At 37.0% G+C, this 27,445-nt stretch overlaps 1 protein-coding gene across 2 annotated transcripts in view; it reads right to left on the bottom strand.

The window, feature by feature from the left end:
* PIK3C3 (phosphatidylinositol 3-kinase catalytic subunit type 3) overlaps positions 1-23,744 on the bottom strand; it is a 67,106-nt gene extending 43,362 nt beyond the window's left edge. Inside the window, exons 1-14 of one of the 2 annotated variants that reach the window (XM_038170663.2) lie at positions 23,509-23,711; positions 21,797-21,985; positions 21,122-21,265; positions 18,924-19,053; positions 15,992-16,078; positions 14,516-14,611; positions 8,697-8,768; positions 8,158-8,247; positions 7,465-7,569; positions 6,920-7,012; positions 6,079-6,264; positions 4,694-4,848; positions 3,373-3,460; positions 2,143-2,210 (exon numbers count right to left, since the gene is read on the bottom strand). In XM_038170663.2, coding sequence (XP_038026591.1) covers positions 2,143-2,210; positions 3,373-3,460; positions 4,694-4,848; positions 6,079-6,264; positions 6,920-7,012; positions 7,465-7,569; positions 8,158-8,247; positions 8,697-8,768; positions 14,516-14,611; positions 15,992-16,078; positions 18,924-19,053; positions 21,122-21,265; positions 21,797-21,985; positions 23,509-23,576 — 1,571 coding nt within the window. In that variant the 5' untranslated portion in view covers positions 23,577-23,711. Of the gene's footprint in view, positions 1-2,142; positions 2,211-3,372; positions 3,461-4,693; positions 4,849-6,078; positions 6,265-6,919; positions 7,013-7,464; positions 7,570-8,157; positions 8,248-8,696; positions 8,769-14,515; positions 14,612-15,991; positions 16,079-18,923; positions 19,054-21,121; positions 21,266-21,796; positions 21,986-23,508 lie in introns of both variants that reach the window. The other variant, XM_038170664.2, reaches the window with a different exon arrangement.
* Positions 23,745-27,445: the final 3,701 nt, after the last annotated feature.

The following is a 27,445-nucleotide window of genomic DNA, read 5'->3' on the forward strand; positions in this document are numbered from 1 at the left end:
ATAAGAAGTCTACTAGAAGTGATTCAAAATTAACTTTGCTTGTGTCAAATTTGACTAATTTACATTTACAAACATGCATTATATACATTAAGGTACACGTAAAGTATTTTATTCATATTATCTCAAGAAAATCTATACCCAGAAATAACTTCAAAATATTGGCTGATACTTTTTTCTACACACTGTTACCTTACTAAAGTGATAAAGTTAGTGCTGTAATATGAGCGAAAACAAACAAACATTTAAAAAAAATCTGTGCACTAAAACTTCTGGGGAAAAAAGGGTGTCATTAATTGAAACGCGTCTTTTTCATTTGTTAAAAATTTGGGCAGTTTCTCAAAACCACCTTAAAATAAGGAGGAAGTAACATTCCACACACACAGGTGTCTCATACATCCATATGGGGGTGAAGTTAAAAGCAGTAGCAGTGATTTCTGCAGGTACTGTTAAAGTATAAGAATAGGAGAACTTTACAAAGACAAGTGAACGAGCAGGGAGGTTTGATTTTCAAGGGATATTGTACTTTTCCATTGATTATTTTGGTGCACATTGTGTCTTGATAGATGAAACAAGCAATTGATCAGCAGCCACAAGGATTTATGGCTATGTCAGCTCCAACAGTGGCTACAACATTTGTATTTTGTCACTGAGATTAAGATGTCTGGAAAGAAAACAATGAACGAATTGACTCTTCTGTGGTGGTGTTTTTTTTATTGTTGTTTTGTTTTTATTATTGGTCTATTGTTTGCTTCTGCAGTTGGAAGACAAACTTTGGAGTTCTGGAAACTTTTAAATATTCTGTAGATTCTGACAAGTTGCTGAAATGTAAGTGCAGAGCTTAGCTCATTTTTATTATGTTGATATAATCCACTAACATTTATTTTCATAAAGAAAGTTTAATTAAGTCAAACATTTGGCTTCTACACACTCCAATTTAGCCTGCAATTATTTTAACCATTTACATTTATTAACATCTTTATTCTGATGCCAAACACCATATTTTCCCCTACAAAAGTTCCCTTGTAAGTAATGTTCCCTATTTAAGTTCCCTATTTAAGTAATGCACTTGAATTGTCTTTCATTTAAATTACTGAATTACACATCTCAAATTACTGAAAAAGCAACAGAATTGATGAAGAAAATTACAGACTGGGTCACTCTCAAGATAGGTTCTTAAATTTAAACAGGAACAGTTTAAGTTTATACCTCCTAAAACAGCCAATTCACCTAATAAGCATATACTAATGCATATGGATTATTTCAAATTATTATATGCATCTGAAAGAAATCAAATGATTATCATATGTATCAAGTCATTTTTAACCATATGAAAGGTACCTAAGCTGTTCATTATAAAAAACATGCACATATACAAGTATATGCTCGTGTGTGTTTATATGCATATACATGCAGACATTTTCAGGGAGTACATTTCATGGAGTACAGCTCTAGTCACCTCAGCTTTCCTATAGTGAGATCATATCCGAAAATGCTTATTTCATTAAGTACAGAAGGCATGCAGATGACTAGTTTAGGTATTTAATTCTTAAATTACGTGAGACAACATCTTACCTCTTCACCACCTACATGAACTATTCATAAGTAAAGTTCCCCCTAAAGAAAGCACACATCTGCAATGACTGTGCTTACAACATAACCACAAATTGAATCTAAAAAATCGATTAGATTAGCACAATCTGATTAACGACTTTATGAACGTTTATAAAGTATGCTCTTGACTTATTTAAGTAACTTTAATATTCTAGTCAACACTGCCAAAAGTTGAAACACAAAGCAAACAAAAGTAGTGCAGAAAATGAACTTGATTTCCTACTCAATACCAGAAACAAAGTGAATGACAACTTAAAAACCATACAATCAGCCCCTCTCCCCCCAAACACCATACTTAATGCCCTACAGATCACCTTCTTTTGTCTAACAGAGAAACACCTTTTTATGCTTTAAAAATCAGTGTCCTCTTTTTAGTGATTATTCTGTTCTGCTGTGTGTTATAAAAATACTACTTTATCCTGGCTGAAATTGAGATTCTCAAATTATCTATTGCTTTGCATCCTTCTGGGCATTATAGCTTTGATTTCAATTACATATTGATACAGTATGAATAAATAGTTTCTAACATACCAGTATAAGTAGTTTGCCAACGTGGAATTTTTGCATGCTCGTGATATCAAGAAAGTGCAAAGGTCTTGCTGAAAGAGATTTAAGAAAAGCAAAATTACATTGTAACATAAGTCTGCGCACATCATAGAGATGAAGATAAGGAAAAAACACAAATGCATGAAGGTTTGAGAGATGTTCCTTTGTAAAGGCTGAATCCGATCCAACCTAGGACTGAACTCCTATTTTTTTTTTTTACTTCAAACATTTCCAGCAGCAACACTAAGTAAAGTATATCATGGTTGCGTATTTACCAATATATCACAAGTACATGATGTTTTCCAACTATAAACCTTCGATGTTAGCTTTCTATTTACAATACTTTTCTCCTATGCAATTACCCAAGTGTGCGAATCAACCCTGAAAGGGATTTGCTACCTGTTTCACATCCAAAAGAGCTGAAACTCATTAAGATGTTTTACATCTTAATATAAAAAACGAATTTGTAGAGTATATACAGCATTTAGCTGCTTTTCCAAGGTGTAACAGTCCAACTAAAAAAATATGAACATCTTTATCTAGATGTTCCTTTTGAGGCTTAATTTCCATGCAGTCCTGAGACCCAAACAGGAATATTTACAAAGACAATGATCTTTTGTTCAAAGACCAATTAACTGTACAACTGTACATCAGATTAAAAACAGACTCCCCCAAATTGTCTTTACCTTGCAATTTTCCCTCCTGCAATTTCTACTAAAAGAAGAGTAAAATCCTTGGCAGATATAAGTCACAGCGTCTTTAAGGTCTATAATGATGGCACAAATGCCGAAGAATCTGGGCACAGGAAGAACACATTGCAGGTATTAAAAAAATACTTGGATAACTGTTTTCTATTTAAAAAAGGATGGCTTTAAAACACCTCAAATTCATGTAGTTGTCAGTATCTAACCAGCACGTGATCACCTTTTCAGTAATTTTCTACTTTAAAAGACAGGTATTACAAAAAAAAAATCAATGCCTAGTCCCCCAGTTTTTGGTGATGGGACCAAGAAGATAAATAGACAGCCTGTAAGAAAAAATCAGATAACCTATTGCTATTTTCTTAAGCATTTAAATAACATGCATGTTCTTAGAGCACTTCAAGTAGTCAGTAAAATACAGTATAAAAATTCAACCATGTATAAAAAGGTAAAAATAGTATTAAGTCCCAGAAGTCTCAAATATCACAAATGCAAGTTAAAACATTCAACTTACATCAAGGTTCTCATTGTCTGCAGGCTCCTTTGTTTTAGAGGTAAGAGGTGGAGAGGAAACAGATGGCATAGGAGTCATGATCTGGGAACTACATAAAGGAGAGCATATAACTGGCATGATACTAAGTCCTTGCTTGGAGAACGGGGCACATACAAAAAAAACAGCAATGCATTTCACGTCCACAGCATAATAAATTCAGAAAACTGTAAGGTAAGTATCTTTAAAAAACACCCTCAACCCTCCTCTCTCTCAATTGTTTTGGAACAAACTGCATGAACAGTAGCTTTGATCGCTGTGTCTGGTTAGTTACACAGCTTATGTTTGATGTAACCCAATGTCTTTTACAATCTTAGTATTTTGTTCCAGCCTGCATGAAAAATAAACAAACATTCACGGGAATTTAGCAAATCCATATTTTCAGTATAAGTTTTTGTTTTAAAAATACATTTCCAATTAAATTACCTACACACAACACCTGCAAGCACTCAGATCTGGAATACAATCACACATACCAGAGTAGACAAATCCAATGCTTGCTACGCAAAATTATTACTTTCAGGTAAATTTACTATGTGATCAAACAGATCTATTGAAGTCAAAGTGTCATTGCATCACGCATGCCAGGACACCTAATCTATAGCTTAGTGGTAAGATCAGTGGAAACCTTGTAACATAAAGAGTACATATGAGTGGCACAAGTGATTAGATAGTGAAGCTTAATACTAGAAATTTGGAAACCTGTTATACATATTCACATAAAGTTCAGAAGGAGACTTTTGTTAACCAAGTTTGTTTGCACTTTAATCAGGTATTCATCAGGTATTTCAGCATTTGTTTGGGATTCCAAGCAATAGAAAGTATGCCGCCAGAAGCTCCTTCACATTCACAGGATTATCGCAACATGTTCTTTTGAAGGAGCAGGAAGAAATTTATTTCCATTTCAGACGGATCAGATGTTTAGATTCATATTCTTTGATGAAATTCACAAATGGAGTCTCATGAAACTGCTTCATGGGAAGCAACCTACCTTCTGTAAGGACAGAAGGAAGCAATGTCATTGCTCCTCCTGAAGTTACCTTCCTTCTGCACAATAAGTTCAAACGCCACAACTTCTAGATTGAGAGTGTTAGTTCTGTAAACTATCTCTACTCAGTAAATACATTCTGTGAAAGGTTAGGATTTTTTTTTGTTATTTAAATTAACAGGTCACCACTTCAGATTCGATAAGAACATTGAATATGCAACAGTCCCTAAAAAGGGGAAAGAATTTGAAGACTTGTTACATATTTCTGTTTTTCTACTAGAAATCTTAGCTTCTTACCTGTCTATTTCTGTACCATTAGCTCCAGATGTTGTCATGCTTTCTGACACTGAACCTTGACTATCCCTCTTGCTAGGTTCCAGTCCATTCTTTATGTCATCAAAGTTTTCATATTTCAATGCCTGGACTAGTTGTAGCAGATACATCAGCAAATCCTCATGGAGGGGAAAAAAAAGGAAAATTAATCAAGAGGATCAAAGCTGCACGATTTCTTAATCTCAGAAAAACTTGGTCAGAATTTATTGACTATAACGAACTGGAAGAGAGTCTCATCAGAAACAAATATACAACAGAAAAAAACTGATCTAGGATGAAGTTTGACTCCCAAAAGACAGCAACTTATCACATCACTAGTTCACTCAAATTTATTAAGTGCTAGTTAAGGATTTTAGTGAAAATGCATCTTTAAAATACACCTTTAAGCCCTACTTGCTTCTGGCATCCATGAAATAAACTTTCCAGTTTAGGGCTTCTGAGAATGAAACCTGAGCACAAAATGTGGACTGTGGTACCAGTAATTCACTTTCTTTCCTCCTCTCTTCTGTACAGTATTTATTTTTATCCTTAGTAATGAATCAGTGCATCTGATCTACTTAAGACTGAATAATAGAATTTTAATCACTTGCTGGTTATAATGAATTAATTTCCTCTACTATTCAACTTGCTCAGCTGGCTTTAAATGTTTTGTAAAAGGTACTCTATACAGACAAAGCAGTATGACCTTGGCTATTGAAGAGGGCTTGCTAAAATTAGAGAAATTTATGCTCCCTATTTTAATCTCAATTGATTATCAAAGATTCAAGAGCTATGGCAATACATTCAGTTTTGTGTTTTTTTTTTTCTACTGTCAAAAGAAAAGAAAATACATAATTAAAATGCTGAAGATTAGCAACTATTAAGTGCTCATCACATTCTAATCAGTATACAATTAGAAATACCTTATTCCCACATATATTTTTCTACTCGTTTTCTTCAGAAAGTTTGTGATGATATACTGCTTCAATCTACCAGACAGTTCTGTTTGGAAATCTTGTAGTGAATATTCTTAGTTCAGCATAGTTAACAGGTTAAGAGAAAATTTATCACTGGTGTGCAGGGAGAACATAGGATTCTTTCAACTTCACAAAAAAGTGCTGTCACTGACTGTTCAAGCTAAGACAATTATCAATGAGTATTCAATAATAGCAATTAATATTGTAAACATCCCTCCATAAAGAGGTTTTATTACAGAGAATCATGGTGAATTTTTGTTTTAAACTTCTCCATTGCTGTTATCACTTAAATGTAGCAAACATTTGAAGTACTTCGTAAGAGTAAAAAAATCCTCTCTGCTCCAAGCCCTGAGATCAGCTAACTTCCACATGTACTCATGAAACAGTGAATACCTCATCATCAGCCTGCTGAAGCCTAGCAACAGCATATCGTCGAACTGTTGGATTAGTGAAGTGAGATGACAGAAGTTCTAGAGAATCTTCCACGTCCATTGGCTTCCATTTGCCCAGTAGCTCCAGCGCTTGCTTTGCCTCTTGAGGTAGGTCCCAATTGACACACTTCAAAAATTTTGTCAAGGCCTAAAATGAAAGATTGGACAATTCGACAACTGAAACCTGGGACAAACAAATAGATTTCAGAAATGAAAAGTTAAGGCAAAACTAGATCAAAACTATTTTTACATAAGCACAGACCTATGGAGCTTTACTGACATAAGTGACAATACAATTTGAAGTATTTTAATAGTATTTTAATAATGAAGTATTTCATCTTTTGAAACTGTAGAGTGATCTTTAAGCAAAATGTCAGTGATTACTGCTCAACCACCATTGCAACTACATAGAAGTATTTACTGCTGTGTGATTACTTTATATATTTTGATATACCTTGGGCTTTTGGTGTTCTGCTACGTATTTTGGTAACATTAACCCTTTTAGAAAAGGGATGAACAATTACTTTTTAAGCATTTTACTTTGCTTCAGGAGAATTAGCACCACTAGTATATTAAGCTGTCACTCGGATTTTGCAGAAAGACTGCTGCAGTAATAGCCAGTTACTAGGATTTGAAAAGGAAAACTATGGTCTTTAATTTTTAAATCAGTACGACTATAGAAAAAGTTAAAATAATCTTGAATAACAAACTCTGTATCTGCAAGAACAAAACATTGTAAAAAAAATCAGTGCCAGATGAAATGCTTCTTGCATTAATAAATCCTCTCAAATAATTCAACTTACCTTCTCCTGATTAGTAAGGTAATATCTGAATTTCCAAACTAGATCCTGTTCCTCATATGTCAGCTGCTTTGTTGGTGGATAACTCACTATGATCTATTAGACACACAGTCAGAAAGTGAGTTTAAAACACACAGGCAGGCATAATCACTGAGTTAACAGACTATACTGTGACAAAACACTGATGAGACAAAAACAGCTATAAAAAAGCTTTCCAACAACACAAATTTCTCGTGCCATTGTGGTGATGCTCCTCAATTACGTTGAATGAACTGGCTGTGTATGAGAACACATGCAGCTACTTTTAAGACTACCATCAACACCAGCATATAGGTACACGTTCTTATCCAAACAAAACTGCAGCAATAGTTAAAAAAAGTACATTCTCCTCATTCCTGAGTTGGACCGATATAACTGTGTAAGAAAAAAATTTTCTTTATTAATGATTTTCTTTAAATTGAGGTGAAACATTTCCCTGAAGTTGTCACTACATATTAATACCAAGCTACCTAGTAACTTCAAATTTAGTCATCAGATGAGTGACTTACATTAAGCTGATCTCGTGTAGCTGCATTAGGCTTCAGATCATGATCAGAAGGTCCACTTCTTAAACTTCGAGCAAGCTTGTGATGTTTGCTTTCTACTAAGTTCTCCTAAATGCAGAGGGTAAGTCAATATTTATAAATATTTAAACTCAAGAGAAAGTTACTACTGAAGTGAAAACACCTAGCAAAAACTCACCAGGATCTTAAATAATGCATGACAATTAAAATTCACATCTAAAACTACAGCATCTTCTGGATTGTTTATTTTTCATCATTACTGTTTAACAAGATATCCTTCAACAATATGCTCTTTTACTCATTAAAAGTAAGGGTTGTTGGGGTTTTAGTTTATTTAACTTCACTTGACTTACAAGCCCTATGTTGCCTTTTGGTGAATTGCTGCAGAATGCAAGTGTTCCAGTCAACGCATCTGTGATTTAGACAGCACTCAAATGTGCTAGCCGCTTTGAAAACATTTTTAGGATGTTTGCAGTATAAAGCTTTGTATGCAAGAAAAACATTCTCAAAAAGTTTTCCCACTGTTAATAACATGTTAGCAACAGTAGGAGCCACAATAGGAGCCACAGTGTCAACAAGATTTCAGCAGCCAAGGCAGTTTTCAGCATTGTCAGACTTGCTCTTGCAGTGTTAGATTAAACAGTGCTCAAACAGTGTTGCCAGTAGAAGCCCACTTACATTAAGGTTCCCAAAGCTGCCAATACCAGTCCCACTGAATTGGCATCCACAATAATGGAAATCTTTTCTAGAACTGTATTTAGGCACTGTCTACATGAAAGACAACATACAAGAGAGCGTAGGGAGAAAATATTTTAACAGATGAAGTGACCAAGAGTTACTGCACTTTCTTCTATACTTGATTTCTCTCTTCTTCAGCTCCTTCTTACCTTATATTCCCACCCTCTCCCCTCTTTTACCAACAATCCCCCTATTTTGCTTTTCTATTCTTCAGAAGCAAGCACATTAGGTATGGAAAGGAAGAGAAGCATCACCAGCATTAAATCACTTCTGGTATTTTAAATCTAACAGAAGCAGCAATAAAAAAAAAAAGTCACACCAACATACTTTTCAACTGGTCAAATACATCTTTGCAGTAGAATTTTGAACTACTACAAACTAGAAGTGATATGACAAACTTAACTCCACTTCTGAAAACTTCTCAGAAAAGTACTGTTACACACATCGCTTTACATGGACGCTTTACACACAATGCTTACCATAGACATTTGTGGATCTGGAATCTTAACAATTTCAGAACTTGTCAAAATTGGAGATGACTCATCGCCATCCTGAATGACAGAAAGTTAAAAGCATACTTAATATTTCCAATTCTTAAAATAAAATAGCATGTCATATTAAAGCATTATATAACATATTGAAGTAAAAAATGTTGCAGCCACACCTTGCAGAGTTTTGTGGGTATAAAGGGGAAAAGAAAAAATGGATTTTTTGGTTAGTTTTCACTAGATGATAAATAAGATCACAATAGAGATAGAAATTCATCTGAGGAGATGCATCTTGGCAACTCACTACCATGGAAGCAAACAAGCAAGTGGAAAAAATTGCTGTTATCATTACTCATGTCCTCTGGAAGCACGAAGAAAAACTAAATCAGGGTCCATACTTTCACTAAAAACAACGTTTCCTAGAAACAGCAGCAACATTGCAGAAAACATTTCAAAACAGTTCAGCAATAAAGGTCCTCTGAAACAGCCCAATTTAGGAAGGTCTGTGCCCATCTATCGCAGGTTCCACATGCAGTGTGGTATGTTCTTCTCTGGAAGTTCATGCTGTGCATGCTACTCTGGAGCCGTAAGGCAGATGCCTGATAATTTTTGCTTTTAGAAGACTAAGGTGTTGCTGGTTTCAGTGAAGAAGCAAAATATTTCTTGTTTGAATCTGGCAGAAAGAAAAAATAAAGTCTGCCACCACAAGACAAGATCCAGCACATCATTTCCCTGCTTTTCAGTCACATCCAGAAGACTGGTTTTGTTTTATTTTAGAAATGCAACCAAGCATTAATTGACATTATCTACAGAATATTTAAAAGACGATATAAAACAGTAAAATAGAAAAATCACCAAAAAAAACGAAGCCACTAGCATAATACATGCTGTACTATACTTAACTAAGTTTGTTCTCATTTATTTCAGAATAATTTTCAGGCATGAATCCTAATGAAAAGATTTGATGCCAGCATAGTCGAACAGGACAGAAGTAATGGCAAAAATTCTAAAGGCTGAATTGAACATGTAGCCCAATTTCCAAATGTAAGCAGGGACTAAAGATACAAATAAGGTGCCTACTGGAATTATTATCTCAATCACAATCTGTATTTTACTTTCAAAAACTAAGCCCTGAGGGTTTAATTGAAAAGACAACCGCTAACACTGAATCTTCCCACTGACTTCAGCAAGCTTATTGAAGATGAAAAATAAATTAAGCTTGCTTGAGTTTTTATATTTACGCACACTGTATATATGTTTTGTTCTTGTTTTTATAAATGTACTCATATTAAACACACAAAAATATCAAACCTTAATTTCACAGGAATCTATTCTAGTTTTATTTAATTTTAGAGCATAATACACATTACAAAGGTAAAAGCTAAGGACTTCAACAACTTCGTTATAAGGAAAACAGACATTTCCACTCAAATCCTTAAAGAAGGCCAATGTGAATGGTTTGCCTGTGAAGGAAGTCAGCTGTTTTACTCACCTTCCAATTAGATTAGTGCATAGCTCTAATTCTGTGTCATACTTGGAGAATATCACATGGACCACCGTGACCCCAACCATATAAACTTATTAAACCACACCAAGGTCTGAGAGTCAAATTTCAATTTGCATTTTGAGTTTGGTCAGGTGCTTGCTTTTGAAATATCTCTCCTGATTATCCCCATGTAATAAGAATTGATTTACAACACTGAAGTTTTAAAAATACCCTCCAACTGCTAAGAGTCATTCAACTCAGGGGACTTGAGTAAAACTAGACTCAAGTAAGAGAATCCAATGCAGACATTAGGCCTTCAGCAACCATTTCCCTCATGGGAAATCTGCTTCTATTTACTGCATTACTTGCTAACACTGCCAGAGCTGGAGATGACCTGTTGTTTTCCAACTGGGAAACAAAAGCAATGACAATACTGAAGAGCATTCACTTGCTTTAAATTAATCTTAAGAATTTTAGAAGTACTTCAATACATTAAGGTCAGTGAAGAACTTTAAATAGTTTATAATGTTTATATAAAGTCAACAAAATTTGCAGCTTTGTAAACCCACAAAGTTCTTACCTGAAAATTAATTTCACAGTATAAATAAATAAGGAAGTTCTATTTATCTTATTCTTTACTACTTTCTTCCAAGACATGAAAGAGGTTCTCTGGGAATGTGTCACTTTTAAACCAAATGCAGCAGTGCAATCAATTTATTCAAAGGTTTCATTTGGAACCTTTGCAAGAATACACATTAATGAAAAATCCTGATGTTATTTGCGCTTGGAAAAATCACAGGGAACTTTTGCCTGAATGAATCAGAAATGATGCTCTTGTCACTAGAAGGCTGCTATCCTTCACATCATGAATGTTGTATTAAAATTAACAGAGAACATGGAAAGAGCCACTGCCACTTTACGTCATTGTAATTGAAGGCTGAATCAAGCAGTAGCTGATAGAATTTGAGATTCTTTAACAGGCTAGTTCTTTGTAAACACTTGAAAACAAATTTATCACCCAAACTGTGACAAGTAATCTTCTCTTCACCTATCGGTCACAGACAGGTGACAACAGAACCTAGTTTCAATATCCTGGGTATATATACTGTACACTGTAATTGAAAGCATGAAAATACTGAGAAGATAGGCATTAATTTATGTAGTTTCCTACTGCTGCCTGAAAAGGGTCAAGAACTTGCTGAAAAGCTACTTCATAACAACAAACCCCTATAACTAACTGCAGCTTGAGTTTTAATATGTACTATTACACATTCAATTACTTTATCACCACAAGAGCAGACAATTTATAGTTATTTTGTTCCATGCATTTTTAATATGCCTCAGTAAAATCTGTCAAGAAATAGATGCATGTTTCAAGTCTGAGTCTTCTTTCCCTCACTTTTTATATCTGTAAGACTATAATGACGACTGGAAAAAATTGTGTGTGCAAATCAGGTATAACTCATCTATAATGTTAAGCTTCTGGAGGTTGAGGAAAGAAACCACTTTTAGGAATATTGCATACAACTATATAAAGTGTCAAGACAATACAAAGCTGCAGGTTAGCCATGCTCATTAGCTTGCACCTCCGACACATACAACACATTCTTTTAATTTAAGCTTTTACCCTACTGCAGAGTAAACTTGTTAACAATTCTTAGTAAAATGTTTGTGTTTTGACCATGTTCCATTATGCTCTCCAAAAAAATACTTCCTTGATTCCCAAAGAAGTAAAGAACTATTTGGTTTTGAAGAAGAATTTGACACGTACTAAGTTGCCTTGTGTTTTGTAACACCATGGAATTTTGTCACAGTAAGATCCTCTAAAACAGCTGGTTCTAAGAGAAATCTACAGAAACACTACCAAACAAGCTATTCTAAAAGGCAGAAAAAAAAGACTCAGGAAGATGGGTCCCATTTTCACATACAGTCTTTTAGAACAAATGCTAAACAAACGCTTGGACTCTCAGGCAGTAAGCAGGTAAGCTGAGCAGGTTTTTAACCTAGACACCTGCCTAAGGCACAGAGTATCAACATTTTGTCTTTTTCAACTCCACAGGATAGTTTTGGACTTTAAACGAGCTCTGCTCATTTAAAATGTTAGCCTTAAATTCTTCTGCAATGCTTTAGAAACAGACGCAGCCATAACAAAGCACCTAACACTTACACTCCCTCTGGTCAACAAGCGCTCATTCACAAGTGACCCATTCAAATAGGACAAATACTTCAAAACTTTGAGACATAACCAGAGACTGGAGTATTTGATGCATAAGCATATTCAGTATATCAAGCATATTTCCTCTAAGCACCAGAGGTGCACCAGGAAAGCACAAATAACTTCTGCCTTAAGACATCAGCTCTGTCATCAAAAACAGGGAATTGTGAAGACTCAAGTCTAACTGCTGGTTCTATGACAAGAAACTCAACAGTGGGACAAGATTCTAGATGCCATTTTTAGAAGGCACCTCTCTACTTGGAACCCAGAACACCTTAAAACATAGAAGACATAAAAAATAAAAGACGTGAAAACATAAAAAATAGCTCTGCAATGGAGTACTCATCCCCAAACCCAGCAGTGTTCCCTATTATCTGATTAAGGTCTCCAAGTTCATTCTGAGCCTCTTGTTGTCTGTGGCCCTACAGACAGCCTGATCTTATCTGCAAACCAACTTCAGAGTTGCACCAACCCAATGCTTGGTCATCAGATTTGCTTTAGTGTACTGGAGAATTTGGTAAGAGCCAAGTTGAACCGCTGTTGCCTCCGGAAGCGCTACAGAGACGGCCACCACTACATGAGACAGAACATAGCATCCACCTGCTTTAGTTCTATATCCTATCTGCAAGACCGAACTTTTACAAGGGTTTGCAAAATTTCTTAATCAGCTGCTCATTTTTGGTATGACAACAGGAAAAGATAATTTTTAAAATTAATTACATGTAATAATTTAAATAACTAATTTCCAACAGAATAAAACTTAAGTGGATCGTGATTTGTGTTTTCTCAGTTGTTTTTTGTTTGTTTGTTTTGTAATTTATTGCTGTATTTCTCACTGCCTTCTTGTACCTTACCTAGATCACAGTCCTACCTTTCAGACCAGTTGGTAATGCTGCCATGAAAATAATTCTAACCTATCTTCCATCATATTATAATTTTCTATATTGAATCACATTCTTTATATTCTCAGAATAGATGCTACTTGAAGTTAGTGTCTCCAAGCTTAACAGGACTCCAGTCTATCATCATCTACTTTCTCTTTTCCATAAAGCTGCATTATTCACTAATTTTCTGAATTCTTATTAATAGAAACATACCAAAAACTTTAAAAGGTAATTTCTGTTGAGTTTTCTTTTTTTTTCCTGAAACCAAGTGATAGAGATGCTGTCATCTCTATCTTAGCAGATCTTTCTACCATGCACAGGTCCACAGAAGCATTGATAATGCCTGCCAAAGACACAATACTGCCTGTAAAGCTCACTGTTAATCCTTTGTTTCAAAAAATTTTAAGTCACAATACTGATGTCACTCCTTAAATGTTTCACAACAACTTTACGATTTGATCTTTTTGGTTTCGAAATCTACTTTTAAAGATTGCATTTTTCTGGATGCTTCAGAAGAACAAAATTAATAAGCTGTTCAAGAAGCTTGAGTTGTGGTGTTTTAACAATTAAGTTTTGCATGCATACATACGAATTGGCAAGCCCTATTGCAGACGCTGAAAAATGACAGCAGGATACTCTTAGTAGCAATTCCTCCATACACACTTTCTGTGCAAGAACATTAAAATAGTTACTAGCTTCATATATTGCTTTGGAGATATGTTTCCTGTAAACAGGAAGAAAAGATGGAAGACACTCTGATCAAGAGTCTTCTCCTAAATTAATTTTCATAACATTTTCAACATCGAAGTATAAACTTATAGTTGTTGATTTTAGAGGACGTTCACAAGCTGTGCACCTGTGCAAAGTTTTAAAAGCTTATATTTTATAAAATCACAAATCAATACAGGTACACTTCTTCTTAATGAGACAATTTTATATACAGCTACTCTAAAAGTACCATTGGGTGACTGGAGGAACAATATATCAAAAAAGTTTTTAATCACTCACTTAAAAATTCTATAATCTTGAACTGTTACATGAATGAATGACTTCTGTAATTTCATTGCATCCATACCATTTGATTTGTATGTACATAAACAGCTGCTACTGACAGCTGCCTGCTACTATCCTGCAGCAGAATATTTCACCTCAGCAGAAAAAAATATCTATTTCAGATGCACACACTGCTTTTTAAAGAAGACCATAAAGTCTGCAAGGCACATACCTTTTCGTAGTAAACTATTCCGTATTCTTTATCATCACACTTGACACAACGGAATTCAATCATCAGGTACATAAAATTAGAACTTCGTTTTTCCCTCTGAGAAGAGAACCACCAGATGTGTATCACATATTAAAGAGCATCGATCTTTAGCATTCACAGTACAGCAATTACTCTACTTCCTTTGTGCTGTAACTGATTAATTAGATTATCAGTCGTTGAAGCAATTATTCAGTTAATCATTTCATAGCACTACTTGAGACCTTTTTCCTGACATTCTTCTTTAACTTACATTGCCAACTAACAACAAACATCCACATGTAACAAAATCATATTGTTTTAATCAGTAGTTTGCAATTATGATTCAAAAGCCTGCAAAGAAGCAATGAAGAATAACCAGTTGACTTTTCTTTTAAATGATTACATGTAATTATGCACATCAGTCAAAACCCAGAAGACATGAAAAATCACTGCTTTAGATGAAACAATGAAAGAGACAAATTAAGCCTGGACCAAAATTAGACTTGCAGCTTTTAGACTTTCAGAGGAAGATTTGCTTGTGTATGTGTTTTTTAAATGATTTATTAGTAAAAGTGTTTAGAATTTTAAGATTTTTGAAATCCAGATGGGTAACAAAGAAGTTATACATAAAACCACTATCAGGAACATTTAATAAAAAAATCAAGCCTTTTGATAGCAAGCAACTCAAGCTCATTTCATGCGTTCGTAACGGATTCAACTTGACAGCAGAAACAATGCAATTTTGCATTTAAGACACAGCTCTAGGACTCAGAGATGTTGAATTTTATGTAGTTTTATAAAAACCAGGAAGACGACAAAAATATCCATTTCCAACACAGGATAGGCTGAGTTCTCAAAAAGACTTGAGGGGTTATTAAAACACAAATATAAACATAAAATCCCAGACCTCTAATTAGCTCTAATTAAAGTAAGATTAAAAAAAAAATCTCAGAATACAAAACAGAATACAAAGGAGTTCTGTTGTGCAAGATAAGTAAGTCTGCATTTTTCTCAGTGAGGCTTAACACCTCATACAGGTGTTAGGTTGTGGTTTGTGAGTTTGTTTAATTCACTCAAATCTTATGTTTTTCCTCAACACTCAAAAATCAAAACCAATAAAGCTGAACAGGTCTGAAGCCAAAGAAAGTCTATATGGCCAAAAAGCTTCCCATCATGATCTAAGTCCTAGAGGTTATTCAGTTATATCTAACAACATTTGCTCCAAGCTATACCAAATTATTAATAAATACAAGTCACTTAAAAGTTGATAATAGAGCTTTCTATTCCCATAATTGCCCAAGTCAAGTCCAGATGGGAAGCTTAAAGAATTATTTTTCCTTTGATTGTATACATCAGTGACTGAAGAAAAATAGGACAAGTTAGTTTCCCATGCATGTGAAAGTTCCACATTAGCAAGATTCAAAAAGAAAATTGCAAATCTGATCGAGGATGACCTACCTCATTTATCATTTCTATTTCTCTAAAGGTCAGCCTGTCCAGCCAGTCCACTTTCACCATGTGGCCTTGCCGATGAGACTTCGTGAGCTGCATACAAAACCACAATGATAACATTTAAATTGTTTCAAGTAAGAAAAAGAATATCAAACTCAATTTTACAGATACATTAACATAGGATATGAGGGGAAAAAAACTAGAAAAAAGCCTGTAAATTATACACACAGCAGTTCCTCATAAACAGTTAAGCTGTGCCATAGCAATACTTCTAATATCTCAAAATATCATGGCAAAATATCAAAACCACTCAACAAGCACATGATCTTTGAATGTGTGAAACATTAAAACAGTAACCTATTTTTTAAGCAGTCACATAATAAAAACACTTGACTGAGTTACTGATTTTCATACAGCATAACTTACCAGGTCAAATACAAAAAGGAGGTATTTGAGAAATTATCCCAACTGAGTAATTCTGCCTTTATAAGCCTTACAAAAGCAAGGTCTCAGATTGCAACTTACACATTGAAAAAGGTCAATGAAGACTTACAGCAAATCAGAGTTTGTTCTCCTTTTCTTTCTAGGCATCTGAAAGCAGCCTATCAGAAAGCCCAATAGTATCTGGACGGGAAAGGTCTCTGCTTAGTTGCTATTTCCCAAGGTACACAGAAGCTGCCACTCAGAAGGAAAGCAGCATGTCCCCAATATTCCACCTCCTTGCTTTGCTCAGCACACCCTCACCTGCCACAGACTTCTATTTAGAAGCCAAAGAATGCTGTTGGAAGGACTCTGGAAATTACCTAGTCTCAAAGCAGGGTTACTGCACATTGCACAGGACATTGTGCAGTCAGGTTTTAACTACACACGGACAAGGACTCCAAAACCTTTCCCAGCAATCTGCTATAACAGTGTTTAACCACACTTACATTTTAAAAAAGTTCTGTGTTTCAGTTTGCATGGACACCTTTACACACAGTAGCATTAATAGGCATCTAGCAACTGATGAGCCAAAGGAAAATCTGAAACTGGCTGTATTCAAACAATGGCTATTTAGGAACGACACACCACAAGAACCTAGTCTGCTATGGAAACAGCTATACAGATGAAAGCTCACAGACACTACTCAGAAACCCTATTTGCTTTGCTAGCCAGCAGCATCTATGGATAAAATGCCTTTACAAAGGAACACAACAAAATACCAGTGAAGAAAACAGTAATATCTTTCAGAAATTAGTATCTTGAAAAAACAGCTTTCAAAAGAGAAGATGGTGTCAGCTATGTTAGCAGCTATTCATTAGAACACTTATTTGGGATGTGAAAGAATCCCCTCTTCTTGAAATGCTTTGGGCCCTCATTTCCCATCTGCAAAAGAACAGGCTAGAACAGACCCATGTATTTTGAGATTGCAATACCTAGTTCTTTGTGTTTCTTGAGTAGGGAGCAGAAAGGAGTGATGGGGAAGAAAAGCGCTGATAGGGTGTGATCACATTTGCAACAAAACTAACATGAAAATGAAGATCTACATTAATACCTTTTTCAGAGACCCATCACCTCCATCACATAACCATGCAACACACTACAAAAACAGTCCGGATACTCAGTGTCTGTCTACAGAGCTTCCATGGGCTAGATGGGATTTATTCTGCTAGGATCAAGAAGTGGGACACCATGGCTGGTAGAAAGCTTGGAGTAGATGCACTTAAGCAGAACAGGAATATACAACTACACTAACCCAACACAAAGGTAAGTTTGTCCTCTGTCAGGTATATAAAAGCCTCCTGGCATATTTTCCTACTCCTCTTTCCAAACCAAAGCCTACAGTTGTTCTTTCCAAGAAAGGTATGCTTGTACTGAATAAAGCAGGTTTGCACATCCCATGCTTTCTTTAGAATACTATACAATTTTAATAGGAACTCGCAACAAAAAATCACTATTAAGTTACCGAATTACATCACTTCTGTATCGAAGAAAAATGTTTGCATCTCAGTGTTCTTGTAAAGCCACTGTTGAAACAAACAAACCTTCTTCATGATAGTGACCTACTACCTACAAGTCAGAAAACATTTATGAGTTCTCCATTATAAATTCAAGGTGAGCAAGACTAATTAGACTGTAAATCAAAGTTTATTTCTGTGACAGAACTCTAGATGACAAATTGATGTATTTATGGCACTGGACCTTTCTTTCACCTGGAGCTGAACAAAGGCGAGGATGAAAACTAGGCAGCCAAGATTAAGATGCAAGTACATACACTAAATAAGAAGGGCTGAGACATCTGGCAAGCTTGAGGTAAGTTCACCTGAAGAATGAGAGATCAGCTAGTAAAGTTCAAGAGCTAACATTATGAATTCCAGAGATAGCTTTGATGGCAAAAATAGAGTTTGCCAACAAGCTGTGAATAGAAATATTAATATGCACACATATGCGTGATCTTAAATTACTGTGGTTAATTTTTGCAGGTCTACCTTTTTTTTTTTTTTCTCCTAATGCAGAGGTACATCATAACATGCCTGAACAGTACACCAGACAGCCCTAAATCCAAAGGACAGCTACTGAAGGAAACTTTAGTGTCCTCACAAGCTACTCTCAGGAACTACTCCTCTTCAACTGGATAGAGTTCTGTTTCTGAGCATTTTCAAGGTGCATTGATATTTTCATTTTTTCACAAAGAATAAGGATTTTAAGTTGCTACAACAGAATGCTACATATATCACAAGTTTCTTATGCTGTTCAATGTATTTATGTGTTAATTTAAGGAATCCTTGTAGCAAGGGACTTTATCCATCTGTGTAAACCCTATAAAATACCTAAATCAAAGTAAGGTAATTTTCATGTGAGAAAACAACACAAGAAGTTTATCTTTATTATAGTCTAATTTTGCTCCAATGATAGTTCAAACTTTCCACGTACATCTTAAAGGTTGCTATTCTACTACCTTTGCCAAGCGGCTCATTTGATCCTCAGAAACTGTGCTGCTGGTTCTCCCAGGAGTTCTGGTGGGCTCTGAGCCATCAGCTTCTACGTTGGGCCAGACTTTCAGATCATGCATTCCTTGACGAAACATACTGCAAGGAAAAATGTGGGATCACTTCAGCAAATTGAAAACACAGCTGTCAGGAATCAAAGTACAGTGGCAGCTGCACAAAAATGATTAGGATTCCTCTGCCAAACCTACAAACATGTATTACCATGCGTAAGTTAACTGAACTGTAGAAGTGCCTAGCACCTTATCCCCTCTGTGGCCTTCATTTTTATTGGCACATGAAGTTTGAAAGAAAATGAGTAAATCTGAGATAACTTATTTGGCAAGTGGAAGAAAAATGGATAATTCCCAAAGTCAATGGGGTGGTACAAACCTGAACTGAAGAGAGAGCCTGACCTTCATAGTTTTATTATTTGTAATGAAGCAGAAAGAATTCCTCTTGACTTGCAAATTACAATATTGACTTTAGGTCCACCTAAAAAAATTAAACTATAAAATGTAAGTTTCATCTGAAGGTCAACTGATAAAAAGCAGCTTTCTCAGCTGAAAGAAAAAAACACAACACAACCCTCACCATACCATTTTCTCCATCTATGCCTGAAATTGAATTGATAATTGAAATTGTGCAGTGAGCAGAACTTTGCATGGAAATTCACCACACCTCTTCTATTCAAAACCCTGTTTCCCTTGCATATTTGTACCAATTCACCTATAAAAGGTGCCCCAACAAATCGGGTGCAATATTTTTTAAATAAGAGGTCATAAACTGACGAACATCTTCAGGGATATACAACTTTGAATCATCATAGATTAAAAATTATTAAGAAACACTGACTAGAAGGACCATCTCACCTTAAATTCACACATTGTTGAATACTACTGCAGGGGTTTCCAATTACAATCCAATAAAAAAAAATGAAATAGTTATTTCTGTCCATCCCCCACACTCTGGAAATAAATTTAATTTATAAAATACTATCTTTTTCAGGAATTACGCTTTAATATTTTAAAAAACTACCAGCAATCTTCAGGCCACAGTCCAATTGATCCAGTTTAATTTTCTGCCCTAAGACAATGTCAATTTTTTTGTCAAAGGAAAATCTTGAATGACAGAGATGCAACCTCCCTCTACAGAGATTTTCTACATTCAATACCACTAGGACAGATTTCTTAGTACCGACCATTTCCTATCGCCAACCTAAACTTGCCCTTGCTCAGCTTAGCCTCATTACTCCTTACCCACGCACAAGACACAAAGGCTACTTCTACCCCTTTTCCAACACTACCTACACAGAAGCAACGTGTTCCCAGACTTTTCTTCAGCCCCACCTGTCCTTACTCCTCCTCCATTACACCTATTTCCTAGATGTCCAGTGATATGGACTCCCTTGGGCTCCCAGCTGCCAGAAACTTGTCTGAAATTACATAGAACTGGACACATTCCCACAGAGGAGAAAAATAAGAAGCAGAAGGATATAACCTTGTCCCTGATGTGCATACTTGTGAACTGTTTATATATTTAATATTGTTGCATATTTCACAACATCATGAATGAATCGTGTAAATTAAAGATACACTCTAAAACCCATTTTTTCCCAGTTTTCTTCGTAGGTACTCTCTGTTTTCTCTACTCTGGATTTGAATACAATTAATTACACAATGTATCCTTAATTGATATCAATTGCACACAGTATCCTTAAACTGCATCCTATATTTTTCAGTCTCCTTTGTACTTAGTTGAAATCCTTCTGGTGCCCTGCCACTTCCCAGTGTACTTTTAATCCTTTCCAGCTGCATATTATCTGCAAACGTACTGACCTTGCTCTCTACGAAATTATTAATTTTGAAAATTCCCTATTTCCTGCATTGCATGTTGTTTCTTATAGATAATTAACAGCTGCATTAACAGACAAATCATAAGGCAATGAAACAAATTATGTCAAGTAATCAGAACTGGAATTAATTCATTAAAAATATATACAAAATGGTATTTTTAAAAAGCCTAAGCTTTGGCTTTTTACATGAGAAACTATTTTTTCAAAACTATAGCACATATGAAGCTACAGTGGAGGGAAGGAGGAAGGAATAGAGTAAATCTGATTTTATACACACACACATAGATACATATATAAAGCATATATATATTTTACCCATATTTCCCAAAGAGTGAGACTGTTGTTCCTCCCACAGGAACTGCTTTACCAGGCCCATATACATCCCAGATGGTTAGAGCCACCTGTGCATTGCGAGGTAAGTCTGGATACTTCACAGGAAGTTTCAGCCATTCATTCCAGCTGCAGAGAAACAGTTTTTATTAGTCAAAAAACCTCAGAATTCAAGTTACCCTACAGTAGTTTACAGAATACAAGTTCTCCTCAGACTATGAACTTCTAATGACAGACTGACAATTTACCCATGGGCTTTAGTTATTCAAACACTTAAGTGTTGTCTTGAGTCACTACGTTCATGTATGATTAAAAGGCCATCAATCAAAGCAAAAGTTCCTGAACTTTACAGCTAAGTGCCCAAGATCAGTCTATCCAGTAAACAGAATAGAGTGTGCTAGTCCAGGCCTCAAGAAAGTTATTACATTAGTGAACCATGCCCAAACACACAACTTAATTTTTTCTTACCCATTACGCACAAAAAAAAATTGCTTTTGTTGTCAGGGTAACAGCTAATAACTATATAGAGACTTGAAACATAAGTTACTTGAAAAAGACAAAAAAAATATTTTTTTTTCTGACAAACAAAACCCGCAAAATTACTTATAGAACATGATGTCCCAGTAACTAAGATATATGAAACAAAAGGCAGTCACTTACTTCCATCTAGTGCTAAAAGCTTTATAGGAAGTTCTAACTGGAAGAGCAAGAGGCTTCCCTTCTGCAAACACCTGACAAGTTACATACAAATCAGAGCAAGTTTCTTGGTACAGTCCTGAGAACTTCAGCATGGGGTCTTCCAAGAGAGCTTTGTAACTCTTCTGTTCTCTTTTTCCCTCTAGACTTCCTCTATAGAAAAAAGGAGGTAAGAGAAAGAGGAAAAAAAGAAATAAACCGCAGTTTACTTTGTGCATGCTAAAAATTCTACTGTATTTCCATAAGGTATATTTAGACTACTCAGTACGGCAGCTATATTTGGGGCTGAATTACTAGCAAGCAGTGAAATCTAAATACCTGAGAGAAACTCTACATTTGTTCACCCTGAAGAAGAGAAGGCTCCAGGGAGACCTCCTTGCAGCCTTCCAATACTTAAAAGGGGCTTATAAAAGAAATGGAGAGCAACTTTTTACTCATGCAGACAATGACAGGACAAGGGGAAATGGCTTTAGACTCAAAGGGAGGAGAGTTTGGTTAGATGTTAGGAGGAAATTCTTCACTCAGAGGGTGGTGAGATGATATATACTGCTATCATCCAAAATGAAAATTACATCAGTAAGTATCAGCATAAACTTGCTCCAAGTACAACTTAGAAAAAAGAGCAAACCTTATTTTAAAGCCATATGAAATCTGAAGTGTATGACTGACTTTGGATGCCATTCACTTCTAACCCATTCACTAACAAATCAAAGGTCAGCTAAGCAAACTATTCACACCAAATTATTACAATTTTGGTGTTGGTGTGGAAATGAGTAAGATGTATCTTCCAGGAAACAATAATCTTTCAGTACCATAAAATATTCAGAGTAGATAAACAAGTTTCTTGCAAGAAACAAGCACAGTACATTCCAGGAAGACACACACTTTGATGCACAAACAAAATCAGAGTTTTTGATAGGCAGTACCAATTAGCAAAGAGGACACGTGCATCTCACTTTAGTTCCTATTTTCTATTCAGATGAAACTATTTAGGCCTTAATTAAGCTTCCTCAAGTCAGTTTTTCACAAAAGAGAAGTATACCCCAATGTAACTACATTAGGTATGCATTTCAGAATCACCCACATTTACTCTACAAGAATTTAAGCGTCCCTGTGATGCAGGAAAAGGAACTGTAATAAAATATGAACCAGAAAATACATCAGTACGTGCAAACACTAGGTTAAACAGGAGTGCTTGCATATAACCAGCTAAGCACGTACTTAGAAGCTGTATCTCTGCCTGTAATAGAGAGCCTAACAGCAACGTGCTTTTAAAGAAGCATGCAAACAAGTAGGCGAAAGAAGTGTCTTCAGATTATCTCCTGCCTTTATCACTGAGGAGCTGCAACACCGGCAGGTGACAGGTTATCAGAGGCATGAGGACTCAGCTCAGTCAACCTGTGCCTTACAGCACTGCCCTGCCCCACATAACTTGAGGCCGCGAGCGCTTCTAACGCGGCCGGGGCAAAACCAAGCTGCTGGGCTGCAGGGGAGCTCATAGCCCCCAGAGTGGGGAGGGCACAGCAGCACCGACCCGGCCCCGGAGCCCCCCAAAAAGCACCGCTGCGGGATGCCCGGGGTTCCCAGCTGCACTCCCCAGCCGCCAGCACGGCCGGGCCCCTCCTCAGCCACCCCCGGAGCTGGCGGAGGCTGAAGTCCGTGCCCCTCTCACTCACATCTTCAGCTGCACGTTGATGTCAAGGTCACAGCTATACACATAATAAAGCTTCTCAGCCTCGCCCATGGCGGCTGCTGCTGCTGATGATGATGATGTTGCCGCCGCCGCCGCCCGCTTGCCGCCTCAGCGGCGCCCTAGCCCTGCAGCGTAACGGCCGGCGGGGCCGAGCGGCGCCGACATCTTAGTTAAGGGAGGAAGGAGCACGGACACCCCTTCCCTTCACAACTGCCCTTCTCTAAGATGGCCGCCGGCCTGCCCCTGCCCCTGCCGAGGGGGCGGACCTAAGATGGCTGCGCCCACAGCGTGCTCACCAACATGGCTGCCCCCAGGTGTACGGCGCGCAAGATGGCGGCTCCTTCACCTACGTTACCCGCAGCTGGAGGCGAGATGGCCGCCTGTGCAGAGAGCGCAGGGCCAGGGCATGCTGCAGCTGAGACTGAGGGCTTCAAGGAGGTGACTCCTGCCCCATTTTCTAGCAGGAGTCCCCAGCAACACCTGCATTTTCCCCCTTCTCTCTCCCTCTGGTTGTTATTCTCCGTGCTGCAGTACAGCTGAGGCAGTTACAACAAAGTCTGTCCTGACTGAAACCCTTCTGTGCCCCCAGAGATAATGCTTTCTCATGGAGGAAAGGGATGATCTGCATGGTGTACATGTGCATTTCTAGCAGCTGTCACATGCTATTTAATTCTATAGTCAATCCTTTTTATTTGAGATTACTGACACCTCTGAAGAAGGCCAAGCAAAAATGGCAGTTGTATTCTCCCACAAAACAACAAAGCAGTACCAGCCAAGGTGCGGAAATTGCAGGTTGAAGGCTGTATATACTGTAATGATTTTATCATGAGTCTTACTACACTTCATCTTTTTTTTTTTTTAGAATCTGTAGTTGATTAGCAGTCATCACCTAACAGCAACAACAAAAATATATTTGCAGAATGACTCTATAAATGAGCCTTACAGCCAACCAAAAATCACACAGAACTTATGTTTTGTAATAAAAATATGGTTGTAGAAAAATTCTTAGTATTTTGAGGGTTATAAGGATTGCAGGTACTTCAAGCAACATAAATATGTGTGTCATTACTATTGTATGCCAATTCTTTCTATCTAGGCAGAGCAGCAAGTAGGTGATTAGAGAGGAGGTTGGTGTTTTCTGATCACAGACACTCCAAACTTCTCAAAACTGCTGAATGCAAGTATAAAAGTGCTATTTTGGTGTAGCTGACTGGAGTGATGGCACACAGCAGCACTAGCACTGAGGGAGCATCAAGACAGGTGAACTCTCCTAGTCTGTGCTGCTCATACTACAAAATAAAACAAAACAAAAACAAACAAACAAAAAACCACCAGCATGTTCTACTCTATTTTCACAACAAGAACCATTAGCTAGAAGGTATGGAAGGGCATTCATCAACTAGTCCTGTCCTTTCTCTAGTTAACTGCAAAGCGAAGGAGGCCTCTTTAAGGAAAAAGGGCCATTTCACCTCAACACCTTTTTTTTTTTTTTTTTCTTCCCCTCAGAGAGGGTAACCAGGAGTTTTATTTTTGTTTGTTTGTTTGTTTGTTGTTAACTTTTTCTCCAAAATATCTAGCAAATTGGAGAAGGCTGCAGCCCAAAACCATGTATCACTAAAACGAAGCCTTTGCTTTCCAGCACTGCCAAGCTGGTGTGTGTCATGAGTGAAAAACATAATTTAAACTCAATTAAATTAACAAATTCCTTTAAACAGATTATATTAAACTAACATTAAAAAAATTGGATCCATTTTCAATTAACTGGATTAGTAATATCAGTTAAATAATCCCACCATCGATTTCACCGTTACAGAAACATTTTTAGGTCATTATTCAAGTTTTGTTTGTTTCTTAGAAATAGGGAAAAATATAGAAGACCTCTGAAACTGGCATGTGTTTTAAAAAAAGTTTTCAAAGTGGTGTATTACCCAGTTTTCTCAGATCCTGGTGTGTCTAAGTAAGTAAGTAAATTAGGTCTGTGGGAGGCAAGAGAAGACAAAAATGTTTAGGAAAGACATTTTTGACAGTAAAATTGTGGAAAGATGCAATTTCAATCAAAAATGTCATTTTATACTACTTTCTCATATTAATAACCTTACATTTAGAAGATCTCAAATACTGCTGTGATGGGGATTATGACATAGAGGCTGACAGAAAGAGTATTTTTCATCTTGAAGGATCTTCAAAGACTATAAAGATGCAGAAATGAACATACCATGCATATCTGTGCATCACTCTCTACACCACTGAAACATAGCTTGCCAGAGATGACATACATGTATCTCGCCAGGGGAGTTTTAGGTTAGATGTTAGGAAGAATTTCTTTACTGAAAGGGTTGTTAGGCACTGGAACGGGCTGCCCAGGGAGGTGGTGGAGTCACCATCCCTGGAAGTCTTCAAAAGACGTTTAGATGTAGAGCTTAGGGATATGGTTTAGTGGGGACTGTTAGTGTTAGGTTAGAGGTTGGACTCGATGATCTTGAGGTCTCTTCCAACCTAGAAATTCTGTGATTCTGTGATAAGCTGGTGCAGTGTCTACAGTGTCTATATATACTGCTACAACTGGGGTAACACAGTAAAGCTGAATATATCCATTTGATATTGAGCAGATGCAGAGCTAGATAAGGACATTATCCCATTTACATTCTGCTGCTACTTTTGTGGATCCTTCAGGGCTCTCAGCTTTGATGGCAATGTCTGTGCTGCTGAAAACAGTTACTGTAGGCTGTTGCCTTTGTGTCAGCTAGCACATGTGGCTCATATCTACCCTATCTTGATCTGACCCCTGCAGACTGGACCATCTGTATCCCAAATGCAATAATATTTGGCCTGTCTCTCTAGGTTTTGATGGCCACTCTTGTGGCCAAAAGACATAATTATTTCTGTATGTGTTTTTTCAGGTCAAAGTGCCTAATGTAGTGTAAGGACTGTTTTGCAGCATACAGGAAGGTTGTTTTTATAGCATGACATCTAGGGCATGGCATGAAGAAATATTGTGGTATTTAAGTGTTTGTGTCCTACTACAATAGTGTAGGATTTTTCCAAACGCTGGGTATCAAACATGGCACATCCATAAGCAAACTATCCTGGCAATTCTATTGGGGTTTCCACATGAACATATATATTGTTCAGGGAAATGTATATATGCATATAAGTGATAGCATGGTCAAGTTCTGGAGGTAAACTGGAGGATCAAGATTTTCAGTGTCCTAAGCACAATGTGTAGCAAACTCTGACTTTCATCATGCCAACAGAAAACAGCATCAATCACTTCTAAAACTCTGGTGAAACTATAGGCCTGAGGGACAAAAAGGCCTTAACGGTCACCAGTTTCCCCTGCCCAGGACACCCCTTTGTAGATGTTGGCTTGTCCATGGCTGGGCCATGGGCTTCATTAAATGAGGTCACACTCATGGACTGGTGTCTTGGCCTGGCCTTGGCCCATCCCAGTGGGGGTGCCTGATGCCTGTGGCTGCTCTGGCTGCCCTCTGGCCTGGCCTGCTCACTGGCCAGGGTGGTGGGACAGGCCCTGGCTTTCTGCAACAGCCAGGTTTACCCAAGTGCTTTTGTCTTGAAACACCAATTTATGCATGGAAGCATCTACAAATTTTTTGAATAAAGGTAAACAAAGAGAAACCTATTCTGTTTCTCTCATGAAGAGTATAAGGAACTGTCTAGTGATGCCTAGATTTAGTTACCTACTGCTGCTGTGTCTTTCCTGTCACTGGAAAACCTGTAGTAAGCGATGCAAAACCATGGGCGCTCTTCATTACTTTGCTCATGCATTAAAATGTTCCTCCTTTGTTTTTCTGTTTCTCAGTTTGATGTTTCCCTGAGAGGTCCCCGAGGCCTGATGATGTGAAGCATCAAGAAAACAATGGGAGCAGTAGAGAGCGCTGCTGCTGACATGATGCTCTTTG

This window comes from Anas platyrhynchos, chromosome Z, assembly GCF_047663525.1.
Source record: "Anas platyrhynchos isolate ZD024472 breed Pekin duck chromosome Z, IASCAAS_PekinDuck_T2T, whole genome shotgun sequence".
NCBI classification, from domain to species: Eukaryota; Metazoa; Chordata; class Aves; order Anseriformes; family Anatidae; genus Anas; species Anas platyrhynchos.